This window comes from Python bivittatus, unplaced genomic scaffold, assembly GCF_059951505.1.
Source record: "Python bivittatus isolate LINGU-HERP-01145 unplaced genomic scaffold, Pbiv_v1 ctg000220_np1212, whole genome shotgun sequence".
NCBI classification, from domain to species: Eukaryota; Metazoa; Chordata; class Lepidosauria; order Squamata; family Pythonidae; genus Python; species Python bivittatus.
This window is the reverse complement of record NW_028277048.1, coordinates 8,837,543-8,856,768: the sequence shown is the minus strand read 5'-3', so window position 1 is coordinate 8,856,768 and position 19,226 is coordinate 8,837,543. Positions and strand designations below refer to the sequence as shown.

Here is a 19,226-nt window from a genome sequence, read left to right as displayed (position 1 = left end):
TCTTGGGTGACCACACTTTAAGAAATGCTGCTATAATCCAATCCTTTCATTCTCCAGGCACTGAGTTATCTTACCAATGTGCTCCCCACATGCGTCACAATATTCTGCATAGAGGCTCTCGTAACAATGGCAGCAATAGGGGCGACGTTGGCGCATGATGTATCGTTGCCCACCCAGAGCCTCCTCACACTCAAAGCAGCAGAAATGGCGCATGTGCCAGTGACGGCCTTCAGCTTCTGTGCATTCATCTGCAAAGATAATCTGCTCAGGGAAAGCAGGGAGATGGGTCCGAGGAGGAGAGGCCATAGAAAAAAAATTAAAGATTAGGAGAAAAATCCTACAGCACTAAAATTCATTCCCAACCTCAATGTGCAGCAAAATGTTACAGCCTTTCACAAGTACCCTTGGAACCTTCTGAGCATAATTTATTATTTTTATTGTAAGCCGCCTAGAGTCACTTTACTGTGAAATGGGGGGCTACATAAACATGATAAGTAAGTAAGTAAATCAATCAATCAATCAATCAATCTATCAATCAATCTAAAAACTATCTGGTCTTGCTGATTTGGTTTTCACAAACTGTCCAGCAGATGTGGAAGTGGGGATAGAAGGATAGTCTTCAAGGGATGGAATTTCAAGAAGCAGAAGGCACCAACCAATGGTATCAAAGACTTCCAAAATTTTAAAATTAAATGGCCAAAATCTTGCTTGTGTGCATAATCTCATTAGTTGGGATGTTCTCACAAGATTTCAGGCAAGATTTCTGGATTCTTGGAGGTGAGGTCACACAAAATGTTAGAATGAGTTCACCTGAAATGTTTACCACCCCTTCCCAGGAAGCCACAGGGCTAAGAAATGCAAAGAGCTGGTTTCAGATAGAACTGCTACATTAATTTGTGTGTTTACTCTGTTTATCTATACAGTACTCTGGGAAAGAAGAGGTTTATATTTAGCATCTTGGTTCCTCCCAAGATCTCTCATGTTTTGTCACTTTTCTCCTAGTCTGGTTCAATTGTTCTAATATCAGAACTGAGCTGGAAGTGCCTGAGAATGATAAAGTGGAAGGCTCTAAAATGAGAAAGAATTCAACTCCCAACCCCCACTTAACCTACATATGACAAGGGCAAGCCTATGAATAAATGGTGTCTAGATTCCATTGGCTCTCCACACTAACACATCATTTTTTGCTTCTTAAAACAAAGCTGTTTGTTGGTTCAGAGGTTGAATCCATATATTTTAAAGCCAATATATGTTTTAACCATGGTTTATTGGTGAGGCTAGAATCAATTTTATAGACTATCAAAATAACCATGACTTGTTCAGCTCCCACTACTTCTGCTACTACTCAGATACCATCCCAAATATCTTGGATTCTAAAAGGCATTTCTGATAGTGTTTTGAGCCTGTTTATTGTATCATCTGTTCTTCTCCCATGAGTCACTGTGGAAATCTGTGGTTTTATGGAATCTTTTTGTGAGTACAGAGTCTTTGACAAAGTCTGGACCTATGTTGGGGGGCTGCATGTACACATTTCTAGGTTTCTCTGTGCATTTGTCAGCATTTTGTGAGAAGTTATTTTGAATATGGGATTGTGAGAGGTATATTTTGTCTATATTTCTGAGAGGGATTGGTGGGGATAGCTGCACATTTTTATGCTGGGAGTGTGTTTTGATTCTGTGAGATGGATAATTTGCTATGCTCCGATGGGGCAAATATATTATTTGCTATATGAAAGTCAGATTCTCACATTTACCATTTGTTCCAGAAGAAAAGGGCACTAAAACAAGCACTATTGCCAGAAAAAATGCAGAGATGGGGCGGGGGGAAGAAGGCTAGATTAGGCAGAAGAATGATCTCTCTTTTGCATGGTACTTCTGTAGGTTGGCATGAAATTTGGGTAGAGGATAAAAATAAACCAGGAAAGCAGGACAAGTTCCAACATAAAAAACAGTCACGGTTAAAATAAGCCAGGAACCAACTTCAAGTCATGGTTTTAAATTGTGGCTGATTGTAAAACACCTAACATTGTTTGTTCTCTGAGGTGGGTCTATACCTTTAAACAAACCACAGACAGACTACAAAAGTCCTGGCTTATTGTTATGTGGAAACCAAGCTACAGTAACATTTGGATAGTCTTCACTTTAAAGCAGTGCTTCGCAGTCTCAGCAACTTTAAGACCTGTGGAATCCTAGAATTCTGGGAGTTGAAGCCCACAGATCTTAAAGTCACTGCGATTGAGAAACACTGCTTTAAAGCATGCAAACATATCCCCAACTGACGCAAATGGTCCCAACGGCCCAACTTCCACATTTTTCATTCTGGGAAGCCTTCCAAAGGCCTCCCTGCTGCTCTGCATAGAGTCTGGCTGGTCCCTCTCACCTCATCACAAGCTTCGCAGCGTGGCTTGAGGCGCTCGGCATGGTGGCGCCCACAGTAGATTTTGCCCTCCTGGTAGAAGTAGATCAGGTCAACAAGGAGCTCCCGGCAAGTGGTACAGACAAAGCACTGGGGGTGCCAGCAGGCACCGTGCCCAGCTCGACTGGCAAAGACAGCAATGTCCCCGCCACAAATCTGTTTCCCACACTGCCAAGAGAAGAACAAGAAGTCAAGAACATAGGAAAGCCAGCACAATGGATTCTGTTCCCAGCACTCCTTTAGGTGAGGTGTGTTACGCTTTCCAGATTATAAATATTGACGGCACTCCCGAGAGACACCCATTTTTGCTTTTTCCCACAGTGAGACCATAATTCTGGCATACATATTTGTTTCAGGGCATCCAGACTTTCCACCCTCGAGTCAGCTGTTTCTCTGGGGGTGACATATTTTCCAAGCGCTCTAACCACATTAACATACTGAAGAAAAAAATTAATCTGGCCGAGGAGAATTCCAAAGATGCTGGCGACCTCTGACATTCCATTCCATTGAAAACATTTCACCAGAGGAGCTCTTCTTCACTCACTGAGAGCTTATGATATTTTATAAGCAAGTTAAGAATACAACTGGAAAATGTCATTTTCCAAATCTCACAGTCCTAATTTAACGAGGCAAGTACACTCTGAATAGATTTACTGTGGCTGCTCCTAAGTATAGTTTGTATTCCATTTAAAATATATGTATTTCTGGATTTTTCACTTAGGCAAATTTAATGAAAGGTAAATGGATTCATTTAGAATGAAATAAAACAATAGGCAGGCAGGTTCTTTCTTTAACTTTGCTATATGCTAATCATGGAAGCCAAGAGAAGCTGACGTACCTGATGCAACCACTAGATGTCAGACTTGCTCCTCTGGCATATTTCTTTTTCCCTCCTACACCCTGCCCTGGCAGTCCACCTTCTCTCAAATTCAGATCCTGACGTGGCACTTGAAATAACCCTAATTCTTTAAATCTGTGAAAAAGGCAAGGCAGAGCCAACCTAGGGTAGCTGACTACACATCAGAATTGCCCTGAGCAGGAGCCACACAGGCAGACAGAAGCCGGAGATAGCTTCACGCTTTTAAACTTTTCCAAACGCTGCTTTCAGTCTGAAATCAGGACCTAACATTTAATTCAGGGTGCGGCTCTTTACTTTCATATTTCTTCTATACGGGTTTTTATTTTTCTAAAATCATTCATTCGGTGAAAACCACTGACAGGTAATGCAGTATCACAGAACAGGTTCTGGGGGTTTTCTTTAGATTTTCGTCAACCTGTAGGAAGGTTTCGTCATCTGCGGAAGGTTAACCTAAACTTGGATTAACAAACTAACTATGCTGAGATAACATGCTATACTTAAACAAATTAACTACGTTAAGGCTCAGTGTTGATCGTGATGGTGCTCACTCTCAACAGTAAAGCAATGGCTGGATTTCCACACTCACTCAACCAAAACTATCAACTCCCATTTTAGTTCAGTCCAAGGAGTCCACTGTCAATCATTTGCACTCTATACCAGCAGGTGTAACATAATGTTTGAGTGCATGGACCACCATGGACTGAGAAATATTCTGTTCTCAGGGTCATATGACAGATTATATTATTTGTGCTTTCTTTTTCCAAATGTGTAAGAAGCTGTCTTAAAGTGAGTCATGGCTGTAAATTGATTTCCTGCTGAAAACCACTCCCTGGCAGCTGCCATTTGCAGTCAGCGGTGCTGCTTACTGAAAAGAGTCAGGGAGAAGAGTGGTCTTTCAGCACAGGAGACCCAACAAAGAATTTATTCCAGGTTAGTGCCTTGTGGCTGCTTTTTTCTTCAAAATAAAACTGAGCTCTTGTTCCCTTTTTGCCCACCACTAGTGATAAAATCTCATGTCCAAAAAGTTTTTGCCCAACAGCAGATACATTTGCACAGACAAGATTGGTGAACTTTTATTAATCAACAACTCGATTACATTAATCAACTCAGTTACTTGAATACTGAAGACATATAGCATGTAGAGAGCCAGGCTGGTGTAGTGGTTAAGGCATCAGGATAGAAACTGGAAGGTTGTGAGTTCTAGTCCCGCCTTAGGCACAAAGCCAGCTGGGAGACCTTGGACCAGTCACTCTCTCTCAGTCCTAGGAAGCAGGCAAGGGCAAACCACTTCTGAAATCTTGCCAAGAAAACTGCAGGGACTTGTCCAGGGACCAGGAGTCAACACTGACTCAAAGGCACCATAAAAAAAAAAAAAAAAAAAAAAAGCATGTAGAATGCATTCAAAGATGTCCTTGTTGTGATTACAGAACTCACTGACAGGCAAGAATGTTTTGGCAGGCAAAAAAGAAACAAAAAACAAAAATGTCCAGTTATGCATACAGTGTGAGTTTGCATGTCACACTAAGCCAAAACCAGACCACATTGTGGCTGAATGCAATGGGCAACATTCCAAAGAGCAGAAACTGGTATTCATCCAAGGGAGCAATTTGGTCTCAACCAAGTGGCTTTTCTCAGCCTTGCTCCCAATAAACCTTTTACTTGAAGATACAGAAGCTGGGAGCTTCTATACACAAATCATGGTTTAAACTACCCAAAACAACTGTCTACCTGAAAACTAAAGTCCAGGAAAATCCTTACCATTCTACCAAAGGCAGAAATTGTTAATATCTCAATATCAAGAGTGTTATTAATATCTAGAACCAAACCACAACTGATTAAGCACATGATAAGTAGGCTACATCTGGGCTGCAAAAATCCCTATGACCTGATAGTCCTAGAACAAGGACCTGGATAAAATCTGATATTCAAATGCATAGGCACATGATTGGGAAATCTGCCTTTTTAAGATCACTTCCCCATTAGTGACTTACAGCATCTTCTAGTTTATCTAGCCATTCTTGTGCAAAAATAGCAATAATGACAACAAGCTTTGCATCATTTCAACAGCTGGATGATAATATGAAGATGCTATTGATGACTACTGGGGAAACAGTCTAAAAGTCCCAAATTCCAGGGATTAGCAGAAGCAAGGGATCACCAAAGCATTAGCCCCACAAAGCCTTATCAACCCCAGGCAAATTTCCTGGAATCCATAAACAAGCAAAAGAGAGCAATCATTTGCAGAAGGCCCTTTGCTAGACAGATACTTCTGAAATAAAGGAAGAGTCCTCCAGGGTCAAAGACTGTAATTTACAGGGAAGGATGGCATTGTACATCTTTCTCTTTAATAAGCACAATTTTTTCATCCTTTTATGAGTTTATAATAAAAGAGGCTAGTTTATACTTCATTAGTTTATAATAAAAGAAACCAAAGCAGCTTCCTTGACTCACTACTCATGTTTGGGGATTAGTGATACAGCCCCAAGTCATACAGGAGTGTCTGAATGAAACTCTATGAAGTGCCGAGCCTTCAAGGAAACTGAAGCGGCTAGTGGTTCCAACAGCTGCCACAGCCACCTGCACAGAGTCCTCCTTCCTTGGTTGCCCTTCTTATAGCAATGGGTGGTTTCTTCGACTTAGAATTCCACTGAGGGACCAGGAAGATGGTGCCACTTCCCCCTCAATTGGAGGAAATATGAGCAAAAAGGAACCCTGCAGGGGGAACTAGAAAGATGCTCTTCAGACATGCCTTTAGCAGCTGCCACGAATGCCAACTCCTGCAGTCATTGTGAAGATCCTCACGTCATGATAATTTGTATGAATGAGACCCACGACAACAATAGCAAAAGTGGACAATGAACAGAAGTCCTTCCAGTGCACAGTGCCCTGAGAATCCCCAAGAATGGTAAGCATGGAATTACCCTGGAAGTTCTGATTTTGATTCAGTCAGCCACTTCTAAGTTAATGCCAGATTCAACACAGAAGATTTAAGGACCCATGATCAGTTAATAAAGATTTTTACTCTGGTTTTAATTTGAACTTTACCACATTAAATGTTTGGAGGAAGGTCTGTGTTTGAGAATGTGCTCTGGGCGCATCTAAAAACCTGAACGTGAGGAAGGAGGCTACAATTTGAAAGGGAGAAGTGACCTCTTCTCCTCTGAGATTCAGCATCTTGGGAAAGGTGGTGGAAGCAATCAAGTATAGGGGAGATGTGGCAGGCAGGTAGAAGGCTCTTCCTATTTTCTCCTGTACCCCACCCCACCCCACCCCACCCCACCCCAAATCACTTGCTATTTTTTAGATGCTGGGCAAAAAATAGTGTTTCAAGACTCTACTGCCAAATGTCTAGCTTGATTCAAATTATTCCTCCCAAGAATTTTTTTAAAATCCATTCTTCTTGAACTGTTTTACATCGATAGGGTACAAAATGAGGCCCCATACCTGTTCACAAATGGCTCCAGTTATGGTGACAGGAAAGAGTCGGACAGTTCCTCGGCCAAGGTTCTCTCGCTTACGCTGCTGTGAAAATAATTTCAACTCCTTTGCCTCCTCCTCTTCTAGGGAGCTGCAGTACTGAGCCTGGATATAGATTTGAAAAGGAAGGCAAGGTGGTCAAGAAAGGTCAAGATTTTTTGTCCTGATGCCTCTGGGGCAGGGTGGCTGTTTCCATTCCAGGGGCACTCAGTATGTGTGTTTCCAAAAGGAAGAAAGAAAATTCTGGAGCAAAATTCCAAAAGGGGGTAGCTGGCTGATGAACTCTTATTCTGATCACATACCAGAACACACAGATTAAAAAGGGAAAGAAGGAACAGAGTATACAGTCTTAGGGAAGTTGAAGCCCCATAAAGAAGAAAATAATTGTTAAAATAAAACCACATAGAAAGTTGGAAGGAGATGTCTATTTATTCAGTGCAACTCCTAAAATCTTTCTAGTCTATTTTTACAGGGTACAGTACCATATAAAACCAGGACCCTGCCCCAATGAGTTAACAATTTGAACTATTATTTTACCTATATATGCCTGCAAGATCACTTTAGTTAAGCCCATTTGTTTTCCTCTCAACACTAATGAGTTGTCTCTCAAAATATTTTCAACCCCATTTTCAAAAGACTAAAATTTAGTTCTAAATAAGCACACAAATCAGTCTGGAAATGGCTACCAAGTATGTAAAAGTACCTTTAACTAAAACCAAAACAACCCCTGCCCAATCTGTAGCCAAGAACACAACCCCTACTTACACCTCTTTCCGATCTCCCAAGTCTTCATGGACAATGTCTACAGTGCATCTTAAAACAGCAATAACATAACTAATAGATCTAGTTCGCATACATAATTCTCATCAGCAAGAGATGCTAAAAAAAACAAAAAACAAAAAAACAGGAATCCCTACAGCTTCCGAATTGGTCCTCCAGGCTGAGTCTTGGAGAGATGGGTCTCTAGAGCTCAGGCCCCTGAGCTCTCCAATCCCACTCCATTCTGGATGGCCACTAGGCCACCTCCCCTCCCATCAAAACTTCTGTGCTTTGAATTGAATAATTTTCACACAATGCCATCTGCATCAAATTCCAACTCTGTGTCCTTTTCCCATCCCACATGTCCTTGCCATGCCTCGGTTCCCACTGGAAAGATGAAACACAATAGCTAATCAGCCTTGAGGTTCTAGACAACTCAGAATAATGTTTGCCTAGAACACAGCACACCCTTGGAAGGTAACTCAGCTTTGTTGACTTTGCCCTTACATCTTGCTCTCCTGGACAGATATGTGAAGCTGCCTCCCCCATCCCAAAGCAGAAATATTTGCAGATCTTTCCCCATTTTTATGAGGCCTTTTCCCCCAAAAAATGGAAATCTGAAAAGAAACTGATTAGGAAATATTTCTAATCTTTTAGGATATATGGAATGGGTACAACGAGAGAGGGACAATTATGCAAATCAGAGTTGGGTAAGATGGTATTCCTCTTGCTGATGAACTCTAATTCTCCTTACCCCCAGCCAACACTGTCAGTTCTGAAGCATGATGGTAACTGCAGTCCATCAACATCTGAAGAGCTGTATGTTATCTAACTAGCCCCCAGCTGAAACAGAGAACCATCCATTTACTAGGCCAGGTTAGAGGACACCAGCCTTCAGATTAGGACAGGTGGGGCAATAGATTTAGCATAACTTCATGTTGTACAGATCATTGGCTAAAGACATCTGTAGCAAGGAAGAGAGAAAACAAAAAGAGAGGGATGGGAGAAGGCGAGGAGGATAAAAAGGAGATGGCAGAAAGAAACAGAAAGAAAAAGAGTAACCTCCCAACTCATTGCCAGCATTCAGCCCCAAACATACTCCCTCTGAGAGAATGAAGATCTCAACAGAAAAGAGATTCTGCAGCCTTTGGTCTGGGCAATGCAGACCCCAAGGGAGCAGATCCCTGCTGGCAAATGACCAATTCAAGCAAGTGAAACCAGCACAGGTCAGGGCAGCAACTAACCAGCCACAAATCATAGGATCCCACAGCGCCAGGTTGCCCTATCAAGCCCCAGGGATCTGGTACATAGAATAAATTAATTAAATCTTGCCCGGAGACAATTTTATATTTTTACATCCATCTATTGCCCAGGATGGTGGTTGTGCACAAGTAAGGGAAAGCTTTTAGCTTACTGACCTTGTGTAAACAAATCAATTCCTACTCCCTGGGAGGTGAGGAATTTCCAGGGAGCAGCATACTTGGGACTCTGGGGATTGATCAGAAAACTACATCAAAGAGGGTCCCTTTGCAAGGAAGCTGAGCCTAATGATTAATTTAGCTCCTTGAGAGCTAAAGAGAGTGGAGAAAAGAGATTTAGCACAGAAATCCTTCCTCTGTTTATGGTTTGAAACTGGCAACCTCTATCAGGGCTTTTTCAAAACTCTGAGATGCCTGGAGACAGGCGCTTATTTAAACAACCCGCACTCTCACGCCCTTTCTTCTCACTGCATTCTAGATGAATATGATCCTTATCTTCATTGCCTTTTGTCCACTTAAGTCAACAGCCCAATGACTGGAAGAGTGTGGGGAAACCTGAAATGGATCTTGGCATTATATTTTAACTAATTCGTTTTGCTGCTTTGGATGAAAAATAGTGATCCACCTGATCACTGCAGATACCAAATTAGACTTCAGGCCTCCTTCCATGTAGAGGACCCCAGGCAATTAATCCCCTGATCGCTTCTTTTAGAGGAGAATAGACTTTCTCTATTTAATTTCTCACAGTCACAGTTATTATTGGGAATGATCTTCAGTCCTTTCAATCTGCAATCCTTTCTAAGTACAGAACACTTAGAACAAAATGCAGAGTTCTAATGTTTTTAATTTTAAAAATATCAAGTTTCCAATTCTTATTGAAATCATAGAATCAAGTCATAGTGAAAGCTCCAGAGATGGGAGGAGGGGCGTTCAATTATGTGCAGCAAAAGCAGAATAACATGTAACAGTGATAAATAACAATAGCATCCTCATTCATCAGTAATCATAATCATAATGTACACTGTAGAACTATCTCCTGTTGAGATATTTTGAAAAGACACGTATAGAATAGATGAAGTGCTATGCATCGCTAACCTAATGGGCATCACAAATTGCAAGAATATTTGTGTATGCCTCTTCTTGGTGATTATCAGCCCTGCCACCTGTGGTAGATTAAGCCCAATCATTTAGACTGCAAACAGAGAAAAGGATTGTGTAAATGGCCTTCAGAGCTGATAGCTGCCAGTGATTGACAACTTAGCAGGTGAGAAAGCAAAGAAACTAATCTAGCAAAATACACAAGATCGATCTTGGGGAAATTCCTTTCCGATTCAGAGAGGGGCAATTGTTTTAACTCTGTAGACTTCCCATTGTGTGCATGCTGACAGGACATGAGACATTTGGAGGTTTTAAGCTCTGAGATGTCACTGAGTTGGAAGAGAAGAGGCACATGGCGTGCTTGCATTCTCCCACCCCCGGCCACCAAGAATGACCAGGAGCTCTGCAAGCACTGCCCACTCTGCTTTTTTTCAGATCAGAGCTGAAGGCAACCAAGCATGCCCCTTTTACGGGGCAAGAAAATTGGGTGCAACTAACACAGGGTGAAAGGGGGGAGCAGCCCTGCCAAATTATCTGTTGCCTTGAAGCCTCCATTCTCATATATACATGGAGTCTTATGTTGTGACTTCCCTTCCCTTCCAAACTGATGGATGGTGGAAGCTTGGGGAAGGTGGGTTGGGATCTACAGGTAGCAGGGCTACTTTAAAAAGTCAGAAAATGACTTCTAGAAGAAATGGCAGACCATGGAGCTGACAACCGCGGCGGAATGAGGAGCCAGCGAGTAGACCAGCTCTTCGATAATTCCTCTCCAGACAAGGAAAGGACTTGAAATCGCCCACTGTCAGCCCTCCCAGGTAAACCAGACAGGAAACATGAATAGATAAGCTAATTCTACTTTATTGTAAGCCTGTATTAACAGAGTCTTGCAAGTCTGAAAGTACAAATCTCCTGCCCTCCCTATCTACCACCTGAATAGTTAGGGTGGGTCCTTCCTAAGTTTCTTTCTCTGGCCTTTATTCTGTTGCGGACTCCTGTCTCTTTTATCTGATTGTTCCCTAGGTGGCATCTCTTCCCCCTGTCTTCCAAGGTCTCCCTCACATTCCATCATACCCACAAGTGCTCCATGCAGCTGCTCCTCATGATAGCAGTTTCTAGCAGGTTTAGAGCTCTGGGAGACAAGGGAATAGCCATCTTGCTCAAACTGTGGTCAGCACCTTTGAAAGGACACTAAGTTTGCATGCACGACTTCCTTTTCTAATCACTTCTGGAAATTGCTTGTTAATTGCTTTTCAGCTATTAGACACCTTGAGATTGATAGGTCTGACAGCACCGGGTGAGTTTCCTTCAAACCTTGGCAAAAGAAGTTTTAACTACAAGTTTAAGAATTTTAAAAAATGTTTTTTTTTGGAATAAACAGAAAAGGGGTGATTAAAACTTTGATTTTAGAAAGCTACAAACAGACTAAGAGTCCAGATAAATTTGAAATAAGATTTTGGAATTAATTATAAAGAATCTTTCCTGTGGGAAAATGCTTTTGTTTTTAATTTTTTTAAAAAAACAGAATAAGATTTTAAAAATTGGACACTAGAGGGAATTAATTAGAGGGAGCTAAAGATTACAATTAAAGGAGTAGAATACTTAAATTTGACTTACAATTACAGAATGAAGCAAAATAATTTAACATTGGACATATTCAAGGATATTTTTGTGCAATGGGCCCAGAAGGTAATTTTAAGAGTGTCTGCCTCTATAGATAGACTGTGTCTACAAGATGTTATGGAAGAGGAACAAGTTCTACTTGACAAGATTGAGACTGAGTTGAAAGTGAATTTAAAAATGGCAGGCTACAAGAATGATGTGGAAAAAGATGTTACACTGGACATACAAAAGAAACCGGCTGATGTCTTAATAATTACAAGGGATATACAAACAACAAGCCAAGAGAGTGACCTGGATAATTTTCCTATACTGGATTTAAAAAAGAGGCTTGTTAAAGTGTTGTAGAATTTTGTGAGAAGGGACAAAGAAAAAATGGGGAAAAAATCAAGTCCTACGACATTATTTGAAAGGACTAAAGGTTAGAAGTAAAAGGAAGGAATATTGGTTTATTTGATCAAGGTTGAAATAGATATGTTGTTATTTCTGGTAACCTTTATGGACTTTTGCTGACATCAGGACTGAAATGCTGATGCTTTATGGATTTGTTTGTAGATAAGAGATGGGATATCGGAAGAAGAGATCATTTGCTGTTTTTTAGGAGGATAAGTTACTAAAATTGTTTATGCTTGTTGTGATGAAGGTAGGAATTCACTTCTTTACGGACTTTTGCTGACACCAGGACTGAAATGCTGATGCTTTATTTCTTTTCTTTTTCTTTACTACATTCTTTTTTTTTATTTCTATTTTTCTTTCTTTTTTATTTTCTGCACTTTCTCTTTTTATTCTTTTACTTTTCTTAGTTTGTACTGATTTTTACCCTTTTAATTGTAATTAAAATTGTAATTGTAAAATAAAATTACTATTAAAAAAAAAGTCAGAAAACAATAATTTGTGTATTGGCAGACTCTTCACCACCACTGTCACACACAAACCACTCGCTGAACGTGCAAGAAGGAAATAAGCACATCCACTAGATTTGGTTCACAGTTGCCCACCCCTTCCCCCAACGCTGAGAAGAAAAGATCGTTTTTTTGTTAGTGACAATGAGATGGAAAAGGGTAACGCGGTAGAAAACCAGTTCTGGTCTCTAGTTCACTAAAACAGAGTCCACCATATTACCTGAAACACTTGCTCAACGTAGCAGAACAATCACTGGGAAATAAATCAAAGACTTAGGGTAAGGTTTTTACCGTTCACAGTTTGTACTTGAGAACACCCGTACGTTCACACCACCGATAAAGCATCACTTCTTTTGAGATAATCTGAAGCCACTGGGGGCGAGGGGGATGGAATCAATTCCCCTGAGTGGTAAAGCTTAAATTCTCATGGCAGAGAGGACTTCGGGTTGCTTATTCATTTTGCAGCATATAATTATTATCTTTGTCAACAGCAGTAATGCATACCTTTATGAAGCCCCAAAATAAATATTTAAAAAAAAAAGAAAGATAAAGGACAGTGCGAGTATAAGCCAGCTCCTCCCAATCCCTGAGCCAATTAGAAAAGGCTTTGCAAAATTCTTCTAGACAACAAGTGAAAAGCTATCTAAACTGCAACTCAAGTAGATGTTGGAAGGTTCGCAGTAAACACAGCCCAAGTGGAAGAGCAGGGATAAGGCCATTTCTGAGGTATGTAAGCTCCAAGCCTTTATGAGCTTGAGCAATCAAAACTAGCCTGGTGAAACTGTCCTAAAAGTCACGGGAAACCCACGCAGATTGCAGATTCTGGCTACGGTGCTCTCAGCAACCCACCCCTGCCAGGAGAAAGGATACTGTACGGAAATCTCTATACTGTCATCCAAACTGCCGTGCCAGTTCAGAAGGAAAAATTGCAGCCTTAAAAATTACAAAGTCAGACTAAATGAGGAACACTGGATACTGCTCAGGGCAAAGGTTTTCAATCACACTGCAAATAAATATATGAAGGAAGAGTGAACAGGCCGAAGGAAGACGGAGAAAATCATGGTGAGATGAAGTGAGAGGTGAGGAATTTAGAGGGGAAAAAAGGCAGTGTTTGAAATGGTTCTTGGACACGGTGGAAGGAAGGATAGAAAGGTATGAAGATGTATACTGAATTATTTATTTATTTATTTATTTATTTATTTATTTATTCGGCTTGTATGCCGCCCATCTCCCCCACGGGTGACTCTGGGCGGCTCACAATAAAAAAGAAGAAATACAGTTCTCTCCAAGATGGCTAAAAACTATAAATAATTTAAAAACATATTAAAAATACCCTAAAAAACCTCCTCTAATTTTGGCCCTATAAAAATCTGTAAGATGCTGGGGGGGGGGGGCAACCCATCATCCCACCAGCCATCTCCACAGGTGCGGGCCCCCCTCTGGCCCCCAGGCCTTCTGGCAGAGCCAGGATTTAATACCTTTCCTGGAGGCCATGAGGGAGGGGGCACACCGGACCTCAGGAGGCAGGATGTTCCATAGGGCGGGCGCTACAGCAGAAAAGGCTCCCTGCCTAGACCCCACCAATCGAAGTTCTCTGACCGGTGGGGTCTGCAACCTGCCCCCTCTGCTGGACCGAGTGGGACGGGCTGAAGTGACCAGGGCGAGGCGGTTCCTCAGATAACCTGGTCCTGTGCCATGAAGGGCTTTAAAGGTGATGACCAACACCTTGAATTGGACCCGGAAACAAACTGGTAACCAATGCAGCTCGCGCAACAGCGGTGTTATATGTGCCCTCCTAGGGGCATTAAGAACTGTCCGCGCCGCCGCATTCTGCACCAGCTGTAGCTTCCGGATACTCTTCAAGGGTAGCCCCATGTAGAGCGCATTACAGTAGTCCAACCCAGAGGTGACCAGGGCATGAGTGACCGTGCGGAGGTCCCCCCGATCCAGGAAGGGGCGTAACTGCCACACGACACAAATTATATTTATATTTATATATTTAAATTTACATTAGTATAAACTAAATTTAGCTATTTTTTTCTTGTGCTTATTGTCTCTTATTCCTTTTTGGCACTTTGCATAATGTTGGTCACCCTGAAAGGGACAGAGTGGTGCATATGCAGGTGTGTGCATACTTCTCTCCAAAACACAATCTTTTAAAAAATACTTCTATCCTACTCATCTGCTTAAAAAACACTTCCACACACCATCACAAAGCAAGCAGCAATAAAGCAGGAGGAAAGATGTGTATCAAATGCTCTCAGGCAACATTTCCAAAGCCATTTAAAGTCAGTAAAAAAGGGAAGAAGCCAAAGAAGAAATTCTGTAATAGCGGCATAACCAGAGAAAAGGCCCTGAGCTTTTTTCTACTAACTGGACTTCCAAAGTGTGTTGACTGGGGACCACCATTCACATGGCCCTTTTTCACATATTTGTACAGAATTACAATCCCATTTGCAGTGCTTACATTGCATCATGTAAAACAAGTATCACGGTTTCTCCAAATCCTGAACAGCCCAAGCACGCTGAGTACATTCATCGAAAACCAGAACATGCTTGGCATTTTGATACTTGATTTTTTTTCCAAATGCAGAATTTTCTCTGGCACAGGAACCGTAATCTGTAAAATCTACATTATCTACCACACCTCTCCCTTATAAGGTGGATGTGATGAACATCATAGTCTTTAGACTGGGAATTTTCTGATTATTCAAGTTCTAGCCGACAGCCTAGGAATCATGGAAATATCATATTATTCTTATCATTAGATTTATACACAGCACTCTCTCATGCAATTTTCTTCTGTAATGAGCATCCTGTGGGTTAGTTTGAGCAGAGAGACAGTGATTGGGCAAAGTCATCCAGTGAGTTTCCATAAATGAGGATGAACTTGAACCTGGATCTTCCAGGTCCTAGTCCAACATCTTAACCAGCACACTAGCAAGAAAGGATGGTATTCCTGTACCTCTCGTTGTTGTTTAGAAATGTGGTTCCTAACATTTATAGTTTTTGCAAGAAAAGATACATGCTTTCACATACTTGATGGAAGTCCTGAACCCTTGTATCTGGCCACATTTATCAAGTATAGAACTCCTAAGAAAACATCTTTCAGTAGGAAATCATCTCTTAACTCCATCTCCATCTCCACTCCCATCCCATCCCTTCATTCAATAGTCATCATCATCATCATCATCCCTCCTCACCTCACTGTCATGAGGGGGAAGCTGGTGCAGTAGTTGACGAATGCGGTACCGTTCTCCGGGGCTGTTGACATAGGGGACTTTGTCTTCTGGGAGGCAGCTGAAGAACTGATATACCTGAGAGTCAAAAGAGCCATTTGTGAATTTTGAAGGAGGAGACTGGAGAAGGGAGCCAACAAAAGAGCTCACAGTGGTTGTATCCAGTGCTCAAGCCCACACAAAACCAAACCCCTAAAACAAGTTAGGTCATCCCAGTTAGGTCTCAAAATGCTGAAAAGGTGCTCTCAACATATGCAGTAATTGCCTGGAAGCAAAAGTGTTCCCAGAAAGTATATTATTATAAGCATCAGATGTCTTTTTCAATCCAGGGGATGCATAGCTATGCAAACGGTTCTTTCCTTAAGAACAAAATGCAGGATCAGGGCCACTAGTTCAGTGGCAGGTGATATGTTTGGCTTGCAGAAAGTTCCAAGTTCAAATTCCCAGGTTTACCAGATATAAGGGGCTTAAGTTGCAGTGCTGAGGAAAAACACGGACTAACCCTCATCATGAACACCTTCAAATGGTGGACAACCTGTGGTTCTATGGGACCTGAGCCCCATTTTTTTTACAGCTCCCTGAGCCCTTCCAACCATGACTACCCAAAATCAGCAGTTTTCCTGACATTCTGAGATATACTTGGCCTTAAAACAGGCTTAAGTTAACACAAATGTTCTCAGCCCAACCCACGTCATATGGCCCAACCCAGAATGCATCATCATCTTACTCACTGCAGCCCTTGTGTCCTCTGAAACAGGAAACTTAGTCCCCTACCAATCAAAATATCCTATCCCTGGAGAAGAGCAAGCAATAAAACACCTCCATTTCCTACAAGATCAAGCTTTCTCCTTATTCTATCATTCTAAAATGGAATGCCCCAATCTGGTCTACTGAATGCAATACAGAATCTCCCCCACCAATCTCCTCTACCCATAATAATAAACCAGTGATACCAAAAACCCACAAAACGTCAATTTCTGGATTTAAATTCAGTTCTGCCCAGCACGATGGGTGAAAGGAAGGAGAACTCTATTTTACTAAGTGCTATCCAAATGGACCCCCAAAACAACAGTGAGATCCATTTAGTCGCACTGGATCAAAATAGTCCTCCATACTATTGCAACTATAAATTCAATAAATAGATAAATAAATAAATAAAAATACTATTCCCAGATTCAACTCCCAGCTCAGTGGATGGTTTCAGAAAACACTTTCTCATGGTGTAATAAAGTGGCCCTACAGGGTTCTCCTGATAATCTACAAGATAAAAAGGGTAAATACTTTCTATAATGAAAAAGCTAATAAGAAACAGCAGAAAGTACTATAAAAATGATTCTCTTTAATCAGTTTAAATCAAGAGCTTACTAATCAGATTACAAACAGCCTGGTTTTACTGGAGTGATTAGGTGATACAGCACACACACATACACCCAAAAGGGTAGTTACTACTTTGTAATTAAACTAATTCAATCCCATTTAAACTTCCTGCCTTCTTGTTTGGAAAAACACCCCATCTTATCAAGGTCAGCATCAGTGCACCCACATAATTTGCCTTAAAAATCCTTTGAGTACCCCTGCATGAAGATTTAAGTGAGATTCAAAACCATGCTGCCAAAATTTAGGTCAGTTGATCCAATAAAACACTAAACTCTTGCTAAGTTTTCCTTCCCCCTTTTGTACCAAGAAAAGTTAATAACGCTACAGTAAGAGGACAGTTTCTGACACAGCCATTTAAAAGCACTTATTATCATCTGAAAGAACCCTTCACGACCAAGGGTGTAGCAAGAAAGGCCCAGAAGGGTTCAGTAGAAAGCTCCCCCCAAAACACACCTTCTATCTTCCCATTCTTGCTCCTTGCTTGGATCCACAATTATTTGCTGCCTTTCTTCCTCCATTTCTTCCAAAGGAAGCAAACTAAAATGTTAAAGACTACGAATCTACACTATTGACTGCAATGTTGTGGAACAGTCATTCCTTCTCCCAAAGAACACTCGGAGCTGTAGTTCAAGCAAAATTGATAAGGCAGGAAATGTTTAATAATTCTCAGAGCACTCCCCAAACTACAACTCCCAGGATTCTTTGGAAAAAGCCAGGACAACTGAACTGCCACTAAACTGAGGGGCCAACCAAATGACATAGGGTGGGGGAGCTAATAACAACTTAGATTGCACCAAGTATGAATGTAATCTTTTCCTGCCTTGCTGCAGGCTGAGTAAACTCTCAGAAGACGCAACCATTAGCATCACCTGTTCAGGCTTGAGTCCTGGGGGCACCCAAGCATATTCCTCCGAAGCGCAGCCAGAATCATCATCTGAGATGGAGTGACGCTGGAAGTCAGAGATGAGGCGGCACATCATCCTTTCCAAGTCGACCGGCACCATGCGTACCGCATGCTCTTCCCGGGGACACTTGCAGTGTTGGCAGATCTTCCTACACAGGAAGAAAAATGCTTATAGTGACCTAATCTTGGAAGATCCAGGAGAAGCTGCAAGAAACAAAACATCTCACACAATTCTGTTACCCGCCAAAATCAAGAAACACAGTAGTAAGCATAGTTCCTCAAGACTTTACCTATAAACACTCATCTAATGTCAACTCACAGGAGAACAGAGCTACAGACTGGACCCTGGCCAATATTAAATTGGCCCCATCAACCTCCATTTAGATACATTCTTTCTTAATCAAGACCCAGAAATCTAGAAGGAATTATTAACTTAACAACTAGCCAGCAAACTACAAAGACATATTCAGCGACCAATTATAAGGTGGAAAACAAGATAATGTGAGTAATCTAAGTACAAAATGCATCCAAAATATAGTAATAAGGAGATGGCTGATTTAAAAAAAACCCTGCTAAACTTTTCTAAACTTGTACCAAGTTCTTATGTTTTGTTTTATTATTACTGGTACTTCTACCCCAACTCTTAAACTAAATTCCAAGAATAGCTTATATACAAGTTTCTACAACTGAATAGCAGTGTGATCTATAAAACCCAAGGCATTTTCATGTAGACTATATTTATTCCCACTCTGACAACAAAACAAGGATCACTCCAGTTCCACAAACTTTATAACAAGGACAGTAAGCAGAGTGCAACAGTCTGTGCTCAGCCTTCACAATGGGGTCATCACCGGTCCAATACAGACTAGAGCCAGTGATTGGTGAAGCAATTCTCAAGCTTCTCTTCCCACAGACTGGGTGACAGAAGCCGGGGGAATAAGGCAACCAGCGATGAAGCAAGATAATTGAGGTGAGTGAAGAAATGCAGAGGAACAACTCGGTCTGTAACATGGAGACTATTTTGAAGAGGGGGCTATATGATGTATGATGGAGAGATGGACGGAAATATTCCTCAACTACACTGTTTTTCTGCTCCCATGCAGATTTTTATTCAGAAAAAGAAAATGGTCAGTGTTTGAAAAAAAGAAAAGAATTGAATCCAGAAAAGGTAAGTTTGGAAGAGAAAGATGAGATGAATGTGAAAAGAACAATGAGAAACAAATGAAAACTATATATAAATGCTTAAAAAAAAACACTATAACAACTGGAGAACAAAAGATGCAGGGCTGAGACAATATTTTCATTCATTTATCTAAACTT

General features: G+C 41.2%; 1 protein-coding gene across 2 annotated transcripts in view; it reads right to left on the bottom strand.

Annotated features, from left to right (window-relative positions):
• Nucleotides 1-19,226, bottom strand: part of PRICKLE3 (prickle planar cell polarity protein 3) — a 28,780-nt gene that overhangs the window by 3,391 nt on the left and 6,163 nt on the right. For both annotated transcript variants that reach the window (XM_088137804.1, XM_088137805.1), the window contains 5 exons: nt 17,872-18,055; nt 15,590-15,703; nt 6,719-6,856; nt 2,380-2,583; nt 75-261 (listed from right to left, as the gene is read on the bottom strand). In XM_088137804.1, the coding sequence (XP_087993930.1) occupies nt 75-261; nt 2,380-2,583; nt 6,719-6,856; nt 15,590-15,703; nt 17,872-18,055 (827 nt within the window). The remainder of the gene's footprint in view (nt 1-74; nt 262-2,379; nt 2,584-6,718; nt 6,857-15,589; nt 15,704-17,871; nt 18,056-19,226) is intronic.